At 29.5% G+C, this 24,435-nt stretch overlaps 4 protein-coding genes across 6 annotated transcripts; 2 read left to right on the top strand and 2 right to left on the bottom strand.

Annotated features, from left to right (window-relative positions):
• Window positions 1-4,758: 4,758 nt before the first annotated feature.
• Window positions 4,759-9,046, bottom strand: LOC101493689 (V-type proton ATPase subunit d2). Its single transcript, XM_004489112.4, has 10 exons — window positions 8,721-9,046; window positions 7,410-7,530; window positions 7,204-7,311; window positions 7,012-7,114; window positions 6,541-6,621; window positions 6,360-6,445; window positions 6,214-6,273; window positions 6,068-6,116; window positions 5,414-5,548; window positions 4,759-5,199 (listed from the first exon to the last, which is right to left on the bottom strand). Exons 1-10 carry the CDS (start codon window positions 8,899-8,901, stop codon window positions 5,068-5,070), a joined length of 1,056 nt encoding a protein of 351 aa, XP_004489169.1. The 5' UTR covers window positions 8,902-9,046; the 3' UTR covers window positions 4,759-5,067.
• A 2,047-nt stretch (window positions 9,047-11,093) lies between these two features.
• Window positions 11,094-14,220, top strand: LOC101494008 (coatomer subunit zeta-3-like). Its single transcript, XM_004489113.4, has 6 exons — window positions 11,094-11,171; window positions 11,638-11,797; window positions 12,836-12,983; window positions 13,085-13,162; window positions 13,246-13,330; window positions 13,944-14,220. Exons 1-6 carry the CDS (start codon window positions 11,160-11,162, stop codon window positions 14,001-14,003), a joined length of 543 nt encoding a protein of 180 aa, XP_004489170.1. The 5' UTR covers window positions 11,094-11,159; the 3' UTR covers window positions 14,004-14,220.
• Window positions 14,221-14,673: 453 nt separating this feature from the next.
• On the bottom strand, window positions 14,674-16,555 carry LOC101494324 (pentatricopeptide repeat-containing protein At3g61360). The gene has a single exon (XM_004489114.4). The coding sequence runs from the start codon at window positions 16,437-16,439 to the stop codon at window positions 14,886-14,888; it is 1,554 nt and encodes a 517-aa protein (XP_004489171.1). The 5' UTR covers window positions 16,440-16,555; the 3' UTR covers window positions 14,674-14,885.
• A 1,494-nt stretch (window positions 16,556-18,049) lies between these two features.
• LOC101494636 (uncharacterized) lies at window positions 18,050-22,355 on the top strand. 3 transcript variants are annotated; one of them, XM_004489115.4, is made up of 9 exons: window positions 18,050-18,329; window positions 19,075-19,129; window positions 19,670-19,705; window positions 19,787-19,831; window positions 20,159-20,242; window positions 20,473-20,538; window positions 20,992-21,030; window positions 21,316-21,415; window positions 21,903-22,355. In XM_004489115.4, exons 1-9 carry the CDS (start codon window positions 18,112-18,114, stop codon window positions 22,055-22,057), a joined length of 798 nt encoding a protein of 265 aa, XP_004489172.1. In that variant the 5' UTR covers window positions 18,050-18,111; the 3' UTR covers window positions 22,058-22,355. The 3 variants fall into 3 exon arrangements, with proteins under 3 accessions (XP_004489172.1, XP_027187403.1, XP_012568017.1); XM_027331602.2 differs by lacking the exon at window positions 19,670-19,705; XM_012712563.3 differs by lacking the exons at window positions 19,670-19,705; window positions 19,787-19,831.
• The last annotated feature ends 2,080 nt before the right edge of the window (window positions 22,356-24,435 follow it).

Genomic DNA, 24,435 nt, shown 5'->3' with positions numbered 1-24,435 from the left:
AATTTCTAAATTGTTAAATACTAAAACCACTTTTTTTTTTTTTTTTTTTATAATCCATAACAATATATTACTTATTTATCTTCACACTTTTGGTGGAAGTAGGGCCTTAATATTTTTGAAGACCTTGTTCGAATTAAAAAATTGGACCTCAAATAAAAAATGATATTTTAAAATTATAAATTATTTTAAAATATTTTTATTTTTATCTAATGAAATATCAAAAATTTAAACTATTTTATTTAAATTCACTAAAATAAGTAAATTGTAAATAACATCTAAATACAACTTCAAACTAGTAGTAACTTTATTGCTATTTTAAAAAAAGTCATCATTCTAACACTATTTGAAGTAATATATCTAATAAATTAGTAATGAGTTTCATTGTAAATCTAATAGATCAAATAAAAGATTACTAGGAAGCGATCTAATAGATTACCAAAAAAATAGTACCATTGTAAATCACAAAATCAGTAAATCAACCGTTTCAAATAAATTGAGTTCTTAAAATCGGAATATCACTTGACATAAAAGTGTCTTTTCAAGTTATGTATTTATTCTTGGCATAGATAGAATTATAAAATTTTAAAATAGTAAGAAAAGACACTTTTATGTCAGGTGATGTTCCGATTATAAGAAAAGTCTAAGCATAGATAGAATTATGATATACTCTAAAAAAATTGAGACCCAGGATCATGTACCAATGTTCTGATTATATAGATTGATTGTGAGCCCTCGATGGAAGAATATAGTGCATTTTGGTTAAAAACTTAAATCTAAACATGATTTCCCATTTCAAGTCTTTATGATGAATTCCTTACATTATTCATTTCAAATCCTGTCGCAGTCAATTTTATGAGCTGAAATGTCAAACATGCTTTAGCAGTTCAATTGGTGGTAGAAAACTTCAATGGTGTATTTTGGTCAAAAACTTCAATCTAAACATGATTATCCATTTAAAAGGTTGCAGGAAATTATGTAAAGAATTCGAAAAAGTTGGGTCAAATAATGTTAACATGTTAGAAAATCTTATTATGTCTTTCTACAAGATGGATTGATGGACCCTCTCGTCAATTTTTTGATTTTTTTTATTAATTAATAAACTTATAAAAATTATAGAAAAAATATAAATAAAATAAAATGAAATACCATTCAAGGAAACAAAAATATAAAATTAACGAATCAAACAAAAATATAAAATTTATCATTTAAACATTCATGATTCATCATCTAAAACTATAAAATATGTCATTCAAAGTTAATGACTCTACCATATCAATTCGCAAACTATTAAATATATGAAGCTAAAATCGTGAAACCAAATTTTTTTACCAAAATCTTCTAATATTTTGTGAATTTATAAATAATTATTCGTCAAACAACGTAGAAAATATTAATTTTTATAATAACCCCAAAATTAATTATTGATTAGGTTAATTGAGTTGTGTTAAAAATTAGATTAATTTTTTAAAATGAGATTAGACTTTTGATTAAAAAATGTGTTTTTATTTAAATATTGACGAACCAACACGTCCAATTCCGTTACTCTCATGTGTTTTTAGTGAATTAGACGAAACGTGTCAACTAATAATAATGGATTAAAAATCTCAACTCTTTCCATCAAAAACAACATACTAAACATACGATTATGATGAACTCAATTCGTTCTGTTATGTCTAACGTAAGTAAAAAACAAAAGTTGGAATAGTAAATGTCAATTACATCGTAACAAATAAATAAGTACTCCAAACCAACCCATCCACTGATTGGTTCCTTATTGCCTTTTTTTTCTTTGGTGTTATTATGCTATTTCCTACTTTTTTTACTCCCTATGGACCTTGACAAAGTCCATCTTAATTCAAAAGTATACGTTTTAAAAAATCACCAAATTTAGCTGTGCCCTACAACCAAGGGACTAAAAAACAATGAATTATCAAAAAAATTATTTTTAAGAATGTATTTTCATTAACTTTTTATCTTCTCTCATAACAATGGTTCATTTTAAAAATTGTTTATCAGAATAAAAGAAATACACATTTAAAAAAATAAATAGACCACAAATAATCATAGATAGTCCACCATGTAAACAATGGGGTTCTTGCACCCACAAGATAACAATAATTTTTTTGGCTTAATTGTAGTTTTGGTCCCCTATTTTAGCTGAATCGCAAAAGTAGTCCCTCCATTTTGTTTCTCCCCAGTTTTGGTCCCCAAACAGAATTTTAGTCCAAAACTTGATCAAATTTTAGTTTTTAAAGCCGTACTACATCATTTATGATCATATATTTCAGGTACAATTGTTGCAAATGAGATCTTGAGGCATTGCGTGACTTAAATAAATGCAAAAAAAATGAAATTTCATCAAGTTTTGGACCAATATTCTGCTTGGGGGACCAAAACTGGGGAGAAACAAAATGGAGGGACTACTTCCGCGATTCAGTTAAAATAGGGGGATCAAAACTGCAATTAAGCCAATTTTTTTTATAATAGTATTATTTTTATTTGAAGTCTCCATAAGATGAATGGTTGAAAGATTTATTAATTGCATACATACAAAATGATATATTTGATAGTGATGATAAAAAAATAAAAAATTAAATATTTTTATAATATAAAATCTCATTAAAAAAATTTATAATTTATAATTTATAATTTTTTTTTATGTATTTTGAGTTTTTTAGACATTATAATTTATGTATCTTATAAGAGATAAGAGATAGTGATGTTTTTTATTGGTCAAAATATATATTGTTTTGTTATCCCTACCAAAAGACATTTATGAATCCGCTACTGCAAGTAATACTAAGAAAGCAAACCAATGGAATGGACAATAGTCATGCCGTGAGAAAATTTGATTTTAATAAAATTAATTTTGTTAAAAGTAAATTGAATGTAAATGTGATTTTTATAAATTAAAGTTGTTTGAATAATTTAGATTAAAATTAATTTTAAATATGTAATTACCAAAATGAATTTTAATTGCATTTAAATTATACAGATTCATAAAATAATATAATCAAAATTTGAAAGGTACATATTAATTTACTTAAAGATAGAGATACAGAAATTTAATCAGATTTTTTTAAAAGAATTTACTCATACAAATTTGAAGAAAAAAAATCATTGCAACCATTGAATAATTCCTAAAGGTCAATGAGTACTTAATATAAATAATTATTAAGAAAATTAAAGATAAAAAAGAAAATGTGTCCGCCACTCACCTGTTAATGTTAGAATTGATTTCAAAATAACTATTAGACATAGTTAGGAATGAGTTAAAGTACTTAGAAGGTAATTATACTTAGTGGAGTTTTGTTAGATTAATTAACTATCATTTTAAGTTTTGTATTTCTTTTAATTATTTTTCTCTTTTTTAGACTCAACAATGATTTTTAACATAGCAATAATTATTATGCTATTTTTTTTCTCAAGATTTTCTTGAGAAAATATTTATTGAGAAACATCATTGTTTATTTTTAGTTTTTCATTTTCTATTGAATTCTTGAGATTTTCTATCAATACTTTTGTCAGATTCTTGTTGGATTCAATTTTATTTTTCAAAAATTTTCTTCATCGTTGATCTCGGAGCCTTCTCTCCTATGTTGCTCTATTGAGAAAATGCTATATTGGGCATTGTCTTAGATGGTGGGATTGGTTTGACGGATCGTAACATCTCACTAACATGATGATGCAAACACTCAAAACAACATTTAAATTTGAATCTACTTTCACTACTAAGGATAAACATGCTAAAATCAAATTCTCAATTTGCTATGTGTTCTTCATTCTTTCTCAACTTAATTGTATAATATTTGAAGATGATTTGTGATATATGATACGATTCTTTGAATGTTTTATTGTTAATTAGTCATTATCTTTTTTAGTAATACATTTCATTGTAATTTCATTATTTTTAGGCATTGTTGGTTTTCTCTTTGTACTCCTACCATATAGTAGAAAAATAATTATAATTCTCTTTATTCTTTTATCATATGATATTAGACGTTTTTCATTCTCTGTGTTTCTACGCTATGATGGTTAAGTTTCCAAATTTGACATTTGAAGACCCAAGATTGAGATCTTGATTTTATATTGAGGTGAGTGTCGTGGATACACCTTGATTTTATGTGATTACCGCTTGTATTATTTTTTTTTCATTCATTAGTTGCATTATATTTTCTTTTTTCTTGTATTGTATTATTTTTCTCAAGTTGAAAATATTATTACACACTTCTAACTTGCAGGACTATTAAATATAGTTTAAAGTAGTTAGAAGTTAGTTATGTTTAGGTTGGATTTTGTTAAATTAATTACATTAAAAATACTATATAAAAGTGCATTAAACTCTAATTTGATAATATTTCTTTATACTATCATTTTAACTTTTAAAATTTTCTCTTTTTTAGACTCAACGACTATTCTCAAAACTAACCTAAAAGCTCCAATTTCCGGCTTCATTTGAAATCAATTTTGTACACTAGGATTACTTTACTCTTTTGCAATCTAAACAACTTTATAAGATAGTAAGATACGTTTAACACCACAGAAGCGCGTGAACGCTGATCCAATCGAGCAAAAGATGTTGCAATCTTTCAACGAGCGCCAATAGATTAATTGTTTGTATTCACGTTCAAAGTGAATTTCTTGCGTCCCTTTGCTGTTTCAACGTGGTTTTTAAGAAGCTAAAATTTGTAGAATTGGTGCACCGTACGGGGACACCGTGAAAACAAACGGATGCGAAATAGATTAAAAAGCAATGCGTTAACCAAGCTAGCAAGTATATTCCATAAGAATATTTATTATAAATATCACAACATACAAATTCAAATTCAATACAACGTTTTTTTTTTAAACTGAACATATTTTAATCAAATTTGACAAAAGATCTCCTTCTATATTACAGAAGATTTCATCACCATAAGATGTTACTTATTTGTATCACAATCTTCTAAACAGCAGCTGTCTAGTCTCTACCGATCAGAGCAACTCGGACGGACGCAGAATGCAGAAAAGTGTACAGAACAATTTGTCCAAACGAACAAACAAGCTATAACAAGAGGGATAATCCGACTAAAATATGAAGACAACACTGTCATGAACTCTGGACTTTTGATTCTGAGCCACACATTCTGAAATCCACATTAGATTCCTGATCTCCTGCTCCCTTAACCTCATATATGCGAAGAACACAGCATAGTGAAACTGCAATATAGAAAAATTAGCACGGCTTAGTGATGAATAAGACATACCTAACCTATTTGAAGATATTTACATTTAAGCCAATCAATTTTCTTCTGGGATAATGATGCATCCATTTCTTATATCATTTGGGAAAAAAGTATCCAGCAACCATTAAAATTAACTGGTTACTACATGGACCGAAAATTATGATACTTTGAACTGTTAAAAAATAAACCTGTTGCTCAAATGCTAAGCAATGCCTCTTAACCTCCTCCTCGTAGAATGCCTTGTCAAGCATCTGGCTCTCTCCATAGGATAACTTGGCAAAAATAGATTGATAAGGAGGGTATTTTTCCATAACAGCACGAACCTACAAGATCAACCAGGTATGATAATTAGGCCCAAAAAGCACTACTAAATGAAATCAACTGGAAATATGAGGATGTTATAGACAGCTATGGTGATTGTTCAAATATTTCAGAACAGATACCAGCAAGAAAGGATAATAAATTATTCAACTGCACAAGATTCTCTAAAAATTGGTGGCTGAAAGCAAGTACAATGAAATAACACGCAATCAAACCGTAAATGCCTCGAAAATAGAAGATAAAAGAGCTAAAAAAATGAAATAAAATCTTAAAAGAGACCTAAAACAAAAATCATCTGCACGAAGGACAATCTCCTGACAGTACAGGTTATGGTCATACAACAATACTTAAACCAGACATAAGAAATAATATCGGAGCAGCACATTATACCGATTTGGCTACTAATTAACACAAATCTACCACCCTGAGAAGCACAATCTAGAAGGGCCAAAGAGGGAAAACTCCGTACATACACCAGAGTAGCAACCTAACATATCACACAACTGAGATGCAAATCATACCTGATCAATGTCCTCACAGACAGCAAGTTCCTCATGACCATATGGGTAGCTGTTTAAAATAAGTCAGACGTTAGTAAAACAAACATTCCAAAGCAGTAATATATTGAATTTTTATTATAATATTTTCCTAAAGGATGAGAGCTTACAACAAACCGAAGTTAGAGTACAATTTTCTGCGGTCATCTCTGGTAAGCTCAGTACCAATGCTGCATAAAGTGGAAACCATGGGATGCTAGTTAGGCACTTATCCAGATAAACAAAAAGGTTATACAAAGTATTCTGATTAATTTACCTATTTATGGTGATATTCACAGCCCTTCTATCAGCTTCAAAAGCTAGAAGGTCAGACATTATCTCAGCAGTAGCACCACCAAGTTTCTGTTTGAAATAACATTGAAGTTTATGAAAATCAGGACGAAATCACAAGGGGGTATAAATAAATAGCTAACAAAAAAGAGATTTGGACCCTTCACCTGACAAAATCTGTAAAAATCTTCAAGGTATGCCTTGTAAAGAGTGTTCCTCATGATTTCGATGTTCATGTCATCCAAGTCCTGGAAATAAACCACAACCATGAGTACATACATCAAAGAAATAAACCAGCTGCATATAAACATATGAAGCTAAAGCAATGAAATTACAAAGTAACAAAGCCCATTGATGCCAATAATATGAAAGTATTGCTACCATTACATCTACATTTAATCCAGAAAGAAAAAGTTAAAGTAAGAAAATTGTCTTCCAGATGGGAACCAACAGCTAGTTTGCCTTTCATTTTTTTGACAATTTTACATCACATTTTTTTATCACAATTTAATGGATAAAATTAGGGGAAGATAGAGATAATTTCCAGTTTCTGCAATAGTACTACAATCAACATGACAGTCTGGTTGAGGTTGAACAAAATTAAAGGGAAGCAAAATATTTCTGGAAAGATGATTTACCTCTGATGTAATGCACTCAGAGAAGTATGGAGCCAGAGGAGTGTCAACGAGAACCAGCCTGTAAAGCTCCCGCATATTCTGAGCAACAGCCAGAGTGGCAATACTGAGGAGAATCCCGCCCAAAAAAAAAGTTAAATCAAAATTGTATGTGTTGACATCAATTTAATGAAAAATGCATAGAAATCAGGATACCTGTCAAACATGCCCAGTGGATGGCATTTTTCTAGTAGTTCCTGAACATCTCTCTCATGCAAGGTGCCAGTAACAATCAAAACAACATTGTCTATCATGTGACCATATCTGCAGGTTAAAAAAGAATATGTATATTGATTTCAGCTTTACTTGTGGAAGATTCGGTGAACACACTAACAGCAAACAGAAACGCAAAGTTCACATACGTGATATACTCTAAAAAGGTCGACAAGGGTTCTGTGGCTTGGCATAGCATGTGCTTGTAATCATCAACCAGCTTAAGAGTACATTTCTCCACAATTGTGGTAGTGTGCAACGGAGAAGGTTCTGCAACAGGTAATTCATCATCCATCAGCATAAATCAATAATTTTAGGTACATTTAATCATCAAAGTATACACCCTTGCATTAATAATAATAACAATAATAAACTGAAAATTGATGAATCAACAATTTACAAAAAAATATCTTCAAAATCTTTGTTCAACAAAGAAAATTAAAGAAAACCTGCAGTAATAACAGTTAACTTTTAGATAAATATAAGAAAAATAAACAAGATCTTACTGAAGTTCACAATAATAGGGTAATAAAATCATAAACTCCATCATTAGTTCAGCCAAAGACAAAGTAGATAAAATATCTAAAATAACAGTCTTTAAGTTACAATACAATAAAATTAACATTTGTGTAAATTCTCATGACTACAAAACATGGTTATCAAATGGATATTCAAACCATGAACCAGAAACCTATTTTTCAAATCGTGAATCAAATCTTATTACGAATTGTAAGATGAATCGTGAAATTTTAAAGTAAAAACATGAGACATATCAAAATTATAAGCTGATATATCATATACAAACCTCAAAATAATTCAATATACAAGTCATAAATCAAATCAAAAAGAAAATTAGCTGACTATACAAAAAAGTGGGGGGCTAGCTACACTAAGTTTATGTAGTGAATCGAGATTCATTATAATGAATCCGGATACAACATGAGATTCATGTCCAAAATAAATACACACCAAGAACTTGTATCCATTGTGTTCAATCTTGTATTGAACCACATCTCACATGAATCGTAAGATATTGATAATCATGCTCCGAAGCACTTAAGTACATATTTGGATTGACAGTGAATTTGACATAATCACGATGTGCCATAGTAATTTTGATAAAAGCTACACTTTACGGCTTGAACAAAATCATGATGGCACCGTGATTTTGTCTACCTCACCACCAAAGAAACATACACTGAATTTATTTGTTACACTTTTTCTAACATCAAACAAGGAATTTATGGAAAAAAACGGTTACACTACATAGCATCTCCCTTCTGAAAATTTTCATAAATAATTCTTCAGGTATAAGCATTTCAAATCTACGAACAATTGAAACAAATATCGAAATTCCGCATAACCATAAACAACAGAATCATTTCCGATCAATTAAATAATTAATAAACGATAATGTTGACAACGAAATTGAGATTACTGATCGAGAAAAAAAAACGCACCGTTTTGGAGATAAGGACCGTACTCGGTAGCAGAGAGATGCATCTTGATGTCATCAAGGGTTTCACATTGACAGAGGTTGTTGTAATCGGAGGTGGTTAGTAAACCGGCGCGGTGGCCACGAACGATTGCTTCAAGGTAACCGCCGTGGATGTTGAAGGTAAGAGCTTCGAATCCGTACATTTTGAATTGGATCTGGTTCGGGTCGGGTTGAGGAAATGGATCCGGAAGCGGAGAGAAAGCGAAGAAGCAACTTCTTCGGAGAAAATCTTCGAAGAGAGGAGATGGAGAAGAAGAAGAAGAAGTGCTTTGTTGTAGTTCTACACAACACAATAATAATATTCAGGAAAATTAAAATGGAATTGTATTTAATTTTTATTATTATTTTGACAATTTTTTTATTTTATCATTACGATTAAATTATTGAATTACAAAAATAATAAATTTCAAATGTATTTTTTCTTTTTTGGTATTTTTTTTTTATATAAAATAAAAAGATAACGAGAAATGTGGATTTGTACTAAACTAGTTCACAGTAATATTTTTTTATTAAAAAATAATAATATTTTTGAGTTTATATTTTATTATATATAATTTTATTTTTTGTTTTAATTGAAAAACTAAAATATAAATTAAAAATATTATTTTATATTTATCAGTTGGTCGAACAACTAATTCTATCAATTATTTCACATTTAATGCGTTAGTTTCTCGTAGCTAATTTATATGATATATATATAAATATCAAATTGTACCTGATGTCCAAATTTGTTAGCATATTATTTGGGTAAAGTATTTATGGTGTTATTAACCATTAATTTATACAAGAATATTTGATTGACCACCTTTGATGAATCTTTCATCTCAATCACGTTTTTATCGTCTATAAAACACAAACATGAGATCTTTTGTAAAATTCAATTCCACTTAGTAGATTGAATGTGAAATTTATGCATTGCATCTAATTATATCTCTTTTTGAAAATAAAATAAAAATTACATCTCGTTGCGACATTATTTTATTATATTACTTCATCAAATATATTCATAATATTTTTAATTTATTTTGTTTTCCGTAATTGTTATAACATCAAATCATAGTTAAATGATAGTTTTTTTTTTTTTAAGAAAAAAGATTTCTTTTGTTCATTAGGTGTGTTATTTTAGTAAGAACGATTTTTTTTAAAATGAATGTTATTTTCAGTTTTCAATACAATTTTATTTATTTGTTATTATAATACCTTTTGATTATTATGGGCAGAATTTTCAAAACACTATTGTGAATCATAGTAAAAAATATAATAATAGTTAAAATTTAATAATTTTTTTTTCTTTTTTTTAATTATTATATTTTTTATAATATGTGTGTAAAAATTTTAAACACCCTAATTGTAAAATGAAGAGAGTAACATTTTAGTATAATTGTAAATCAATCACAACTTAAAATCCTAATTTTTAATACTTACAAAAAAAATGTAAGTAGTATTCTATTCTCTCTGAAATAACTATTAGCTAAACTTTATTCATCTATGGGTTAAAATTAAAATAAGTAACACGTTGAAAATTATTACCGAGAAATAAACTACTAACTAAATGTGTAATTATGCAAATATATACGTAAACATAAGCATTATTTTATCAATTTATATGTTTGTTAACATAGATTAGATTTTTCTTTTACTGCAATTTCTCAATTGCAATGTTATTTTGTTTCGTTGTGTAGGTGCAATATTGGTTGATTTTCTGTCTTGTTATACTCTTAATTTAATTTAAATTGATAAATTAACTTTAATAAATTAAATATTTTGTTATTGGCTTAGTTATCAATGCTAAGATCTGGATTAATGAATATTTCAATGACTTTGATTTTGTTAATTTGTAGACACTTTTAACTTTGTTGTGAGTTTATTCAAAATTTAATCTAATACAAATCCGGATAAGGATATTAACAATGGAAAACCAAAATTATGAAACAATGATAAACAAAAAATGGAAAAATAAAACATGAGTTCTTATAATTCAGTTTAATTGAATTTCATTCATACCTATGGGTCCATGAACTACTAGTAACCTCAAACGATGAAGATGAAATTCTATTTAGAATGACCATAAAATAGTCATCATTTTAATTAATAATTTTTCCTTTCTCCATTTTTTTTAATAATTCATATCCAACGTTGGTACACTTTTTGAAAAATGAAAATCGAAATAAAGTAGATAAAACATGATTTGATTTAAAAATTAATAAACTAGAAAAAACATTTTCATTTGAAATTTTCAGAGTTAGTTAGTTTGAACAAAGATTCTGGCTATGACAAAGGTAACATTATTTCAATTTACCAAATCATCCTTGTCTCAACCAAATTGAATAATTCACTTGTCACATTTATATTCATATAAACTTACATCTCCAAAGTAACGAAATTACACTGTTTCTCCAAAATGGCATCTCATGTATGTCTCTCTCTTTCTCTTTATGTTCATGTTATGAACATTTTTATAGCATACATCTTATGGTACTCCTCAATGCATTAAAATCATAATCTATAACTGGTTATTATAATGTATAGCTGATTATTCCTAATGCATCTGCTACTTGTATTGTACCAACTCTTTCATTCATATATTATACTATTATTTTCATTGATCCGTCAAGGTTAATCAATGTTGTATGGATCATCAATGTTGTATGTTTGATATTGTGTCTATTTCAAAATTCAGATTTGTTTACAACATTTATGATGCAGAACCAAACACATGTTTTGTAAAATTCAAGCTAGCTCTGCCACTGATCAAATGTCATAACCATGTGATGATATGTTTATAAATTTTGAATATTGTGTTTATTAATATTTGTGTCAAGGTATTATTGGCAACATGTATATCATATTAGCTTGTTGAAATACTGTTTCATTTGTAGGGTTCATGTCCTGTGATAAAAAATATCCTTCTTTTAGACTCTGAGGGAAAGCGTGTTGCAGTCAAATATTTTTCAGATGACTGGCCAACAAACAGTTCAAAACTAGCTTTTGAGAAATTTGTGTTCAGTAAGACTCTTAAGACAAATGCTCGCACAGAAGGTAAACATTAATACAAAGTTTTGACACAGATCATAATATATCAACTCGTAATTGATTAAATGTTTATAGCATATACGTTTATGATATAAGAGATTATGTATAAATTATTTATGTCACAAGATATAAAATAAAGTCAAACTGTTATAATAAATTACTCCCTCCGAAGTGGAATATAAACAAAAATGATAGCTGAAAAATTGATGTATCTTATCTTAATTTTTGACCAAATACATCAACTTTCCACTTACCATTTTTGATTATATTTCATTATAGAGTAGTATCTTGGAGAGCTTAAGAAAATAAGCTGAATATAACATATGAGCATGTCTTAAGTTACTTCTATAAGCTTTGCAAAACAGTCTTGCAAGTGTTTATGCCAATAAATATACTCAAATATATCAATTTAAACGGACTCTATATCTACATAACATGATTATTATGGTAAATTTTGTTGTAGACTATAATATATGCAAGTAATAATTCTTTTAAAAACTGTGTTGTTTGTATGATGTATCAGGCCTTATCTTCAAGAAGTTCTTTTTCAGTTACAGTTACGAATTGATTTTTTATGTACCATGAACTATATTGCAGCGACACATCAAAGCAAATGCGTGTTACCGACACATGTGATTATATTTAATCACTTGCAATTCCTTAAACACTTAGTGGTGTCAAGTCAGTGTCGTATCTTTATTAATTTTTCATAGTCGATGAGGTAATAAGTTATAGTCTTAGAGCTCGCAATAATTTAATTGAATATTTTTTGGTTTCTGTTCAATATAATGGACAAAAGTAAAACTTTTTTGTCCATCACTGATGACCAGCTAGTCAGATTATATTTGAGACAACTAGAAGATTGATTATTCTTCCCAATATGAATTTATGGAGTTTACAGTCATATTCTTTAGAAAGAATATTGTTTATTTTAGTATGACATTAACCAAGTGTAACTGTAGAAGTCTTGGTTTATACATCATATAGACAGTAATGTTTTATGTGTTTTTTTATGGCTGATATGTTGTTTGGCATTATCTACAGCTGAAATAACATTACTAGAGAACAATATCATTATTTACAAATTTGCACAAGACCTCCATTTCTTTGTTACCGGCAGCGACGATGAAAATGAGATCATTTTAGCTTCAGTTCTTCAGGGCTTCTTTGATGCAGTCACCCTTCTGTTGAGGTATTTTGGTTATAATTTTATATCTAGATTTCAAAAATGGTAATGCAACTATCTCATCATGCTTCTATTTTATATATTATATTTTTTTCTGCCATTTATAGGAATAATGTTGACAAAAGAGAGGCACTTGAGAACTTGGATCTCATTCTATTATGCCTTGATGAGATTGTTGATGGAGGGTATGCATTTGTTTTTAGTCACATTTTGTTACTTTCATATGAGTTCAATTAATTTTTTTTAAAAAAAATTTACTCTGTTGAAGGATGATACTCGAGACAACGGGACCACTAATTGCAGAAAAAGTTACCTCCCACACCATAGATGCTGAATCCCCCTTGTCTGAACAGGTATTGCAACATTCTTTCTGTTTAATTTATGTCAGTAATGTGTGTTAGCATTCCAGGGCATGGTTATCAATTTCTTAGGATACATACGAGTCGGATATCTAGTGTGTATCAATCGATATGAATCTCTAGTGTGTATCTATTTTGGACATGAATTTTATCTTGAATTCCGATTTATTATAATGCATCACAACCTAAATTTAGTGTAGCCAATCAGTTTGTTTTCAACCGTCTAAAGTCAGCCACCTTTCTTTTTTATTTGATATATGACTTGAAGTTTGAATTATTTTGAGGTTGATATATAATATATCAACTTATGATAATTTAAATGGTAATGCATCTTACGATTTATAATAAGATTGATTCACGATTCAGAAAATAGGCCTTCTGATTCACAACTTTAATCTCAAGTTGATAACTATGTTCCAGAGAGACATTGTTTTCCATATCTACAAGAAGTTGCTACAATTGTTCCTCAAACATGCTATACTTTTGAGGACCCAAAAACAGTCATTATCTTACGCTTTATCACAAGGTTTTGATGGTTAGATTTTATGATAAACATATCATACTACTTTGATCTTCGACCTGACGGATAATTTTTTTTATATTGCAGACACTAACTCAAGCATGGGCTACAGCTAGAGAACATTTGACAAGAACCCTTTTAAAATGATGTTTGAATGGATTAGAGAGAGTTTTGTTATATTTGAAGGATTTTCTACCTAGACAATTAGTTGTATCCTCTCATTTGTTGTAAGCTTCATTGTTAAGTTGGTATGGAGAGAGCATCATATCATAAAAACTTATCTAGGTTTGTTTTTATTCTGTTGTAGTTCTGGTTTTGTTTATCAAATACTTGAAAAGATTTATTTATCTTAAATAACTACTTTGCACCCAAATGTATGGCGTTGTCCAATATCAGTTCACTCCTTTATTTGTTCAATGTAAGTTTAATGAATAGAGGAAATTGTTGCTTCAATAAGAATTATATTGGGAAATTAGTTTCTCATTAGCTTATACCACCAAAATACAGCCACTATATCTTCTCACCTAATGTTATCGATCGCGGAAAATAGCAGTTTTTTCAAATTATGTTACGTTACAGTGCTATAGCATCACTATAGCCGTAATTTGACAACACTTTGTATTAAATAGTACATCACAAAATAATAGCCATTTGTTCAAATTCTGCTACGCTTAAGCTGTTATTTGACAAATTGTCTCACCTTGTAAGCAATAAATCAATACCCCTGATATAGTTAGTTCAATTGGCAACAATTGGCAACAATTGATTTCCCTTTACGTTAAATATTCATTAATGTATAAATAGAACAGTATTCCAATTTCCAAAGAGCCTCCAAGTAAATTAATTGTATAACCAGGCTTAAAAAATATACATTATTTTAATCAACACAATGTCGTGTATTTGATGTATATAAAGTATACAGACCCGAATCAGTCAATTATAATTTAAAGAATTATACATGCTAATAATATACATGAAGAAAATCCACTGAAATCATGCGGCAACATATATATTTGAAATTAAACGATGCTACATTATAACACTGGAGTTAGAAATACCAGTAGCATGTCCTCTAGATGGCGGTAAAACACTTTGCAATTTCTTAATCATCTGATCAAGCTCCTTTAATTTTTCAACTTCACGTGATTGATTCAAAAACCTCTCCAACATTAGAAATGATGCAGAACTCATATATCTCCCTCTCTCCAACATTTGCTTGGAGCAGAAGAAAGCTTCTTGCACCATACCCCTTGAGCATAATCCAGTGACCAAAAGATCTAAAGCATGAGCATGAGGACAATGACCTTTCTCTACCAAGTAATTCCATAAACTTAAACCTAAATCAAGCCGACGATTTTGACAAAAACATTTCATCAGCATCACAACTGTCCTCATTTTCGGAACAAATTTCCTTTCAGTCATCTTCAAATAAAGCTCACACACACCTTCAATCCCTTTTGACCTCCTCAATCCTAAGAACAATGTATGATAAGTTACACCATCAGGCTCAATATGTTTCTCAATCATCTCATCCATCAACGAAACCGCCGATACAATATCTCTATTTCTAACCAATGTAGTAATCAAAGCATTATAAGCACCAGAATCAACCACCAAGTTTCTCAAACTAATCTCATTAAACAATTGCCACGCCTTGCCCGTGTTTTGAACCAACCCTGCTCCATGAATCAAAGTAGTTATCGTTTCAACGCTAGGCACAAACTTCCTACTCTCCATCTCTTCAAAAAGCCTCAAACCATCACCAAACCGACCTTTCTTACAATAAGCATCAATCCTAACATGACAAGTCACACTATCCGGACTAAAACCTCGCTTAACCATTTCATGATAAAACAACTCAACCGAAGTAACATCACCTGATTCTTTAAAACCTAACAACAAAATATTCATACTCTTAGTATCCGGTCTAAACCTATTCACAAACCTCACAAAAACTGACCTAGCCTCTTTCATTTGCCTCTGTGTACAAAAAGCTTTCAGAAGCACATTGAATTCATCAGTCCCAAATTTCCTACCAACAAACACATCTTCCTCCATTTTCCTAAACCCATCAAGGGTATCCTCATAAGATTGATACTTTGCAATTTTGGTTAACACAATGCTCATTGATTTAAGGGTAAGTAAAAAAGGGTGTGTTTTAGCAATTTGTTGCAACAAGTTCCAAGCTTTATCAAAATACCTCATTCTTGTGAGGATGTGGAGGGTGATTTCAAGTGAAGAATGAGATGGGGTTGTGTTGTGAAAATATTTGATGGTGAAATTGAAAAACTCCAATGCTTTGAGGCCATTGGAATGAGAAGAGAATAAAGCGGAAAGGGTTTTTTCAATGAAGGAAGATGAAATTGGTTTTGAAGGAGGGAGGTGGTGGAGGAGTGTTGGGTGAAGGGGTTTGTTTGGGAAAGGGTGGTCGTTGATGATTTTTGTGATTGTTTCTATGTTGGTGTTGTTGGATTGTGTGGTGAAGTAGACTTTGAATGTGGAACAAAGTGGGAGGTACGAGGTTGTAATGTTGGGGATTTGTGTGTGGAAATGTTTGTTGAGGTTGAAGAAGAGTGTGAGCATTGTTGTGATGAGAGTGAGAGACACCCACCATGTGTTTGATGAAAGTACGGAAAGGAAATTGGGAATTGAGGAAATTGGAGAAATGTCAAAACCCCTAATATAGCTTAGACTAACTGAGGTTTTCTCTCTAGAGTGATGAAAAGGACAAGTTTTTTTTTTTTTTTTTTGACATGAAAAGAGTTTTCTTTTTTAATAACTGACTTGAATCCCTTTGAATAAAATTATTTTCGATAGGAAATATTATGAAATATTAAAACAAAATTGACAAACGGACTAAACCACAAAAATATAAATAAATAAAAATTTATTGAACGCTTTTTAATTTGGTTCTTAATTAATAATTTGGTTATTGAGAGTAATTTTCAATTTTGTTTTTTTAAGTGGATAGTGTTGTTTTTGAAATTCGAAAACCTTTGAAAACAATTTATGTCACCGAAAATATTACTAGGTCGCTCTCTTTACACTTGTACTGTAGAAAATAAGAAGAAGAAGAATATAAGGAGGAGAAGTGAGAAAAGCCTCAGATATGGAGAGCTTTTGGTGTGCTTTTTCCAAGTGAGGTGAGTTCTCTATTTATAGATGAGTTCAGCAACTGGATGGATCCTCAGAAATGGTGTGAGGTGAGTTCTCTATTTATAGATGAGTTCAGCAACTGGATGGATCCTCAGAAATGGTGTGCTTTTTTCAAGTGAGGTGAGTTCTCTATTTATAGATGAGTTCAGCAACTGGATGGATCCTCAGAAATAGGAAACGTGACTTAACTAGGCTTCTTGACCGGGCAATAGGGTTTTGAACTGTTAAAAAAACTTTAATACAACCCAACTCAACCCAAACCGGACAGGCGGGCGGCGGCGGCGCCCCTTGGGGCCCAACCCAATTGTGAAACTAACTCCTTATAAAGGTCATAAATGAGTGTGTTCCCTCCAATGTGGACTTCTCATTTTTCAATTCACAAATTAAAAGCCATCATCAATGCCATTTATCTTTCATTTTCCAAGAGATAGTTATGTTTCTTATTATTATCATGTCTTTTTCTTTGCTGTTATTTTATTTTCTTCTTTGAGATATTAAAGAGTTATTTTCTTTTTTAGAGTTGTACATATAATTTACTTTTCATCTATGCTTTATTTTGTTTAAAGTTATTTATTTAAATAATAACAATGATAATTTTTTATATTTAATTTTTTTACAAAATGTTTTATATTTAATTTGGTTTGATTGTTAAAGTAATTCTATTTCATTAGATGATTTTTGAAAATAAATTAAAATATTTATGAAATATACATTTATTCAATGTCCAATTTTATCACTTTCTATAAAAAAAATATATGATTTTTGGGAAGACATGTGCTCTAGTATTTGTGGGACAAAAAACAATTGTTTTATTTACCATACACAAACATCTTAGAGAAAAGAAATATAAAATGTGTGCATGGAGATGGAGAAGAAAATGACATAAATATTAATTTCTATGCTATAGTTTTAAATGCTTTATATTTATCCGTGACTAAGATTCGTAAACAATATTCTTTCAATTTCTCATATTATTAAATAAACTCTTATATTATTAAATAAACTCTTATATTTATCTTTAAAAACAACAATTTCATATTCATCAAATAAAATAAATAACTCATGTTATCTAAATAAAGGATCAGAGGAGAAGTTTGCAATGCAATTACAAACAATGGCCTCTGCCAGTAAAACCTTAACCTTGTGTCAATGTCAATGTCAATGGTGGTCTTCTTCTACATCATCTTCTTCTTCTCTGCATATTCCTAGCAGGGTTACATGCAGAGCCTCTGAGTCTCATCCTCAGCAACTTTCAGTTGACAAAACCATCTGCCAAATCAAAACCTCTGGTGTCATAGCTTGCCTCAGAGCCAATAGGTCCCTCCTTACCCTTTCTTCTCTGCTTTTAAATTTTTATTTTTATTTCATTTCTTGCTTTCTCAGTTTATGGAGAACTTTATTTTAATTATTAAATTTTTCTTTGACAATTTATTTTATTTATTAATTTTTGGGTTTAGGGTAGATTTTCATTAGTAATAGATGCAGTTTGGTGGTTGATACTGTGTTTGTGCATGCCCTTTTTGCTGAACTGGGACAAGTTTTCTCCATGTTAATTTCCACATGTCATGAATTTTCACAATCTTAATGCTTATACCATTATTCATGTAATTTGTCAAAAACATGATCAAATAGCAGCCATCCCGCTATCCCACTTTTGGGGTCGGCGCTCTGCTACGCTATCCAGGATTGGCTACTATTACAATTTTAGATAGAAATTATAGATCGGAGAAAGTAAAGAAAATTATATTGAATAATGAGTGAATTGTTGTTACATGAAGAAATGCAATAATGTTTATATAACCAATAAGAATAACTGACTAATTAGTCTAACCAACTATTTGACTAATGTTGTATCTAATAACTACCTAGCCATATATATATATAGATATGTTGCTAAATCTTATTCTTGATTATGAGAAGGGTTTTTTCCTTGTGTGCATGCCCTTTTTGCTGAACTAGCACAAGTTTTGACCATGTTAATTTTCACATGCCACAACCATAGTCAATAAAATAAATTCTCAGTCTATTTATGTTGGCTTACTTTTTGTCACTTACAATATAGTGCAGAAGTGGCCTTGGAAGCTGCAAATGTTGCAATAGCAGGTGGCATTTCAGTTGTAAGTTTACTTTTGAGGTTCTTTTATTTTGACTTAGTGATTATTTTTTTTAAATAATGAAAGAAAATTCAAGGGCATTTACATGGGTCAGTTTTGTGTAATCCTGATAGTCGAATCGCTTCAGATGCTATTAGACCCTCAAGAAACAAAGTTACTCAACCTTTTGGCATTTTAAAATATATGAATTACTTCTTTTGCTATGTAGCAAGTAGCAACGACATGACATCTCAGATTGAAGGCACGTTCGGTGTCTAAAACATGTTGGTGTTTGACACCCACACATCACCGACACATGTGGTCACATTCAATCACTTCCATTTCTTAAATTACTTCCGATGTCCGGTGTTAGTGTCAATATCATGTCTAGTGTCTATTAACATTATGTCTGGTGTCCATGTTTATGTGAGTGTTTCATAGGTCTTTTGTTTGAATTTCAAAATATAAATATAAAATTGCCAAAGCCGAATAAAATTTGGGAATGGAACAAATTCTATATTTTAATGATATGGTTCACACTATTTTTGTTCTCTTTACATGTAGTTGGAGATTGTGATGTCTACCCCAGGTGTGTTTGAGGTTGTTTTCCTAACCTTTTTTGCTTCCTCACTTTCCTTGTTTTTTGGTTTAAATTTCATAATATGCTTCGGGTTTGTGTAGGTTCTACAGCAGCTGGTGAAGGATCATCCTAGAATGGCTCTAGGGGTTTGCTTTCATCCATTTAGTTTGTTTTAAATTTCTCAAACGTGTCAACAACTATATATGTTATATCACATGAACCAAACCAAAGTTTATTAATATGGAGAAAATATCATTACGCCGGTCGCCAATTTGTGAAGGATGGCTGCGCCATGGCATTTTATGACATAGCAAAAAATGGCGGATTTTTGGCTTTCCACCATCAATAACACTTGTTGTCGTCGTTGTTGTCTTTGTAACATATACATAATCAAGTCTCAATCATTTTTACACTTAAAAAAAATTATGTTTCTTTTCAACGATTGTCTGAACTCAACAGATATCTGCCCTTAGGTTGGAACTGTTCTCAGGATTGAGGATGCAAAAACTGCAATTAATGCAGGAGCTAAATTTTTAATGAGTCCTGCAAATGTTAAGGTTTGAAATTTTATTTACATTTTCTAAATGTCAAATAATGCATGCTTGTGCGGAATCACATAGTTTGAATTGTTATTGTTGTATTATTTTTCCTTTAATTATCGTTGCTGAAACTTGGAATTGGCTTTTGAGATAATTGACTGCCATGTTTCATATGGAATTTCATTATTTAAGGACATACTAGGATGTGTTACCAATATGCAGTTTTTTTTTTAAACTTTGTCTATCAGGATATTATGGATTATGTTCAAGGTCGTGAAGTTTTATATATTCCAGGTGCAATGACTCCAACTGAAGTAAGTGTCAACTTTTTGGTTCAAGCTGTAAACAGATTTCATTATTTATTCTTGCAATCTAAATGTGGCAAGTTCTATGGTGGACTACTCTGATAGATGAAGTCGGCCCTGAGAAGTAGAATTCATGGTCCTCCTACTGTAACGTCTGAGAGTGTGACCTGATCGATGATAGTTTTGCCAACACAAGATAAAACATATATGCGCACCTAAAAACTCAATTTGTATTTTTTTGGCCTTATTTTAGTCAAACCGACATCAATCTGGTAACCGTCTCATTCGTGAGGACAAATGTGACTGTAAGCTACTACTTCTAGAGGGTGGCGTCAACTATTGGTGTTTTGACCAATTTTCAGGTACCGGTCCATTGTAGAACTTGCTATAAATGTTATATTCATTGCATTTTATTCTAGCATGCATTTGACCTCTGATTAATGTTCATTGTTTGCAATGTAGATATTGTCTGCATATGATGCAGGTGCTAAAATGGTCAAGGTATAATAAGCCTTTTGATGCTCATTTGACAGACATGCATTACTTTTTGCATATTTCTTCAATTTTTCATTCTATAAATCTGCTTCATTTGGAACATTACCATGCTTTTGTATCGAATTGAGATATAACTCTTATGTATCGTAAGATCCTGATAACCATGCTTTTGATAACTTTGTGAAAAGATTTATTTATCATCCTATTGTACCTTTTACTCTCTGTATCTGATTTATTTATACACTAAGATTGAGTGCATTATATGTTTTAACTTAGTTTTATATGTGATAGATTTATCCAGTTTCTGCACTTGGAGGATTTCAATACATAGAAGCACTGAAGAAACCTTTTCCTCATGTTTCTATGGTTGCTTCTCAGGGAATAACAATAGGTTAGTTCTGAATTCTGATACCATCTATCATACAATAGGAGAAATTTATTTCAATATATTGGTATTATATATTTTGGAATTACTTCCTCAAATCTCGAATATAAGCAAAATTGTATTCATATTCAGTGGTTTCAAATATAAACAAATTTAACTCTATTTAATGACATCGTTCTTTAAATACCCTTCAATTCATATAAGTTTTATTTTCGAATGACACTTTTGAGATTGCACTTATTTTTATATGAGATCAAGACACTTAATTGTGCTCAAGTAAATTTTTAAATATGTGTGAAGTTAGTTACGTTTGCTTATAATAAAGACCGGATGAAGTGTTTTTCATTCTCAACATTAGTCTTATTTAACTATTTTGTTATCAAAAATTGTTGTTTATTATTATGAAATAAACTCGCTCATACATGTAATACAAACACAAATATGCATTTTAATTAGCAGATTAAGCTAAAAGTATTATACTAATTTTTTGTAGATTCTATCGTGGAATATATTACGCGAGGAGCGTCGTCAGTTGTTTTGTCAGATGCAATATTTGATAAAGAGGCAATTGCTGAGTGTAATTTCAGTAAGATATATAAACTTGCACAATCAGCTACCATGTTGGGGAACCAAGCTGTGAATAGGTGACACTTCTATGAATATTTCATGGCAGATGCTATTACCACCCCCAAAAAACAAAGACACTTACCAGAATCTACCTACCTTTCGATAGTAAATTGGATGAAAAACACTATCAGAAACGTAATTCTGGTAGTGTTTTTTTGCACTAATGAGCAAACATTTGAGGTGGATGCAATCATCATATATTATGGATATTTTTTGTCTTTGACTAAGGTTTTTTGTTATGAGGTTGTAGCATTTATTTTTTTTATAAATATTTAACAAATTAGATAAAGTAACTCTTGAGGAAAGAGTTTTGCTTCCATTTGATCATATCTCACTCGATAGATTAGTATGTACAGTCGAATATTTTGAATCACGGACCTCAATTCTAATAATTTTACAAATATTTATAGTGTGAGAATAATGTTAGGACCAAGTTAATATTAGGTATTTTTTAGTAAACAAAATTTTGACGTGCTTAATACAGATTTAGTCATTGTAATAGATTGAATTACAGTCACATGATGTTAAACAAGTTCAGATTCTCTATATAGATAGAGAGATTTCTAAAAAAATATATGAAAGACGACATAGAAGAAAGATAAACACAAACAAATTCTACTTCTGTTTTTCTTTAAAAAATATTGAAGAGGATACTAAGTTATGCTAAATTATTGATTTATTTAACCTACACAAGACTTTTATGCTAATTTTATATACATTTTGCAAAAATAACATTTTCTAAAATTTAATATTTTTTTTATGAAAAAGTTAATATTAAAGCATGAGAATTAAGGAAGTAGTCATATAAAGTATGAAATGTTATTACATTCTCATATTATTTGTTTCCTATCATATATTAATAAAATTAGGAAAAATAACGAAAGATTTTTTACTTAAATTTTTGTTTAAATCTAATTTTTTATGTTAAAAAAAAAGTTTACATTGTTTGGGTTTTAATATATATTTGGTCTAAGTATTACATGATTCTAAAAACACATTATTTAGCAATTAGAGTTTTAACCCTCCAAGTATAACATGATTCTAAATTATACATGAAGTACATGACTCTATATAAAGTTTTAATGGTAGATTATTTAATTAACATGTATATACTATATATGGAAATATGTATTGAAAGTGGATGGCAAATCAAAGTCGGTCCATCAAATGTTTAAATATTTTTAAGATTTAAATATAAATTTGGGCTCAATGGTTATACTTGGAAGGACGAAAAAAATGTTTTTATTGGAATTAAAAAAAATTATATATTTATAGAGATTAAATATATATTTAAATTTACTTTTATACATAAAAAAACTCATGTGTCATAAAAAGAAGATAAAAATATCTCATTTTTTTATATCTATTAAAAAAAACTATATCAAATATTTTTTTTTGTAACACTTACGTATTTTCTTTGTTGTTGACTATACAACTTAATTACAATTTTTACTTTAATTTGTAGATGTACAAGTACATTCATACATCTGCAATTTGAAATGTATAATTTTGTTTCTAGTTTTTATTTATTTAACTTTCTAGTTTTCGAGGGAATGTGACCCTCGTACTCCAGAGATAGGCCAACAGATAAATAAAGTATGATTTAGAATTGTTTCAGTTAAATTTTGAATTCGGGTTTTCCAAATTCGAGGGATTAACTTTTAAGTGAAGTTTATTAATCATTTGAGTTCAATTACTTAATTTAATTTTGTTCTTAATTAAACAACTCAAGTGTACATTCTAGTGCATTTTTAGTGAATGACATATAAAAATATAAGTATTCGAAAAAAAACATGTTTCACATAATTTTTTTTAGTGAATGCATGGAAAAGTAAATTTTGAAAACTAGAAGGATGTAATTGTCATTTAAAAAGATTTCAAAGGAGGTTAATGCATTTCCCCTAATTGTTATAATATATATTACAATGTCAACAATTTTATGAAGTATAATTATTACTACATGAATACAAATATTAAATTTAATATTGACTAAAAAAATAAATATTACATTTAATACAATATGGAAAAAAAGTTGAACAATATTATTAACAAATCATAATTATTTGCAGGTATGATATCAAAATGTACTTCATCCATCTCATAACAAATGTCATTTTAACAAAAAAAGATTGTCTAAAAATTATAAAAATGAAGAATTAAAATTTTCAATGTAATTTTAATTATTATTGTTTTCCTATTCTACCTTTCAATGATTATTATAAAAATAACTTTTAAACATTATTATACTTTGTATTGATAATAGTGAAAATCTATCAATAGTTAAAATAAATAGTTTGATAAAAATAACTTTTCTATTTCTTTTAATTATTAGATTTCTAATACATGTATAAAAATTTTAAACGATACTCATCGTGAGACTTAGAGTAGTTATAATTAAA

Source organism: Cicer arietinum, chromosome 3 (genome assembly GCF_000331145.2).
Source record: "Cicer arietinum cultivar CDC Frontier isolate Library 1 chromosome 3, Cicar.CDCFrontier_v2.0, whole genome shotgun sequence".
In the NCBI taxonomy this organism is placed as follows: Eukaryota; Viridiplantae; Streptophyta; class Magnoliopsida; order Fabales; family Fabaceae; genus Cicer; species Cicer arietinum.
The sequence above is the reverse complement of the archived record's forward strand: the minus strand, read 5'-3'. Positions and strand labels throughout refer to the sequence as shown.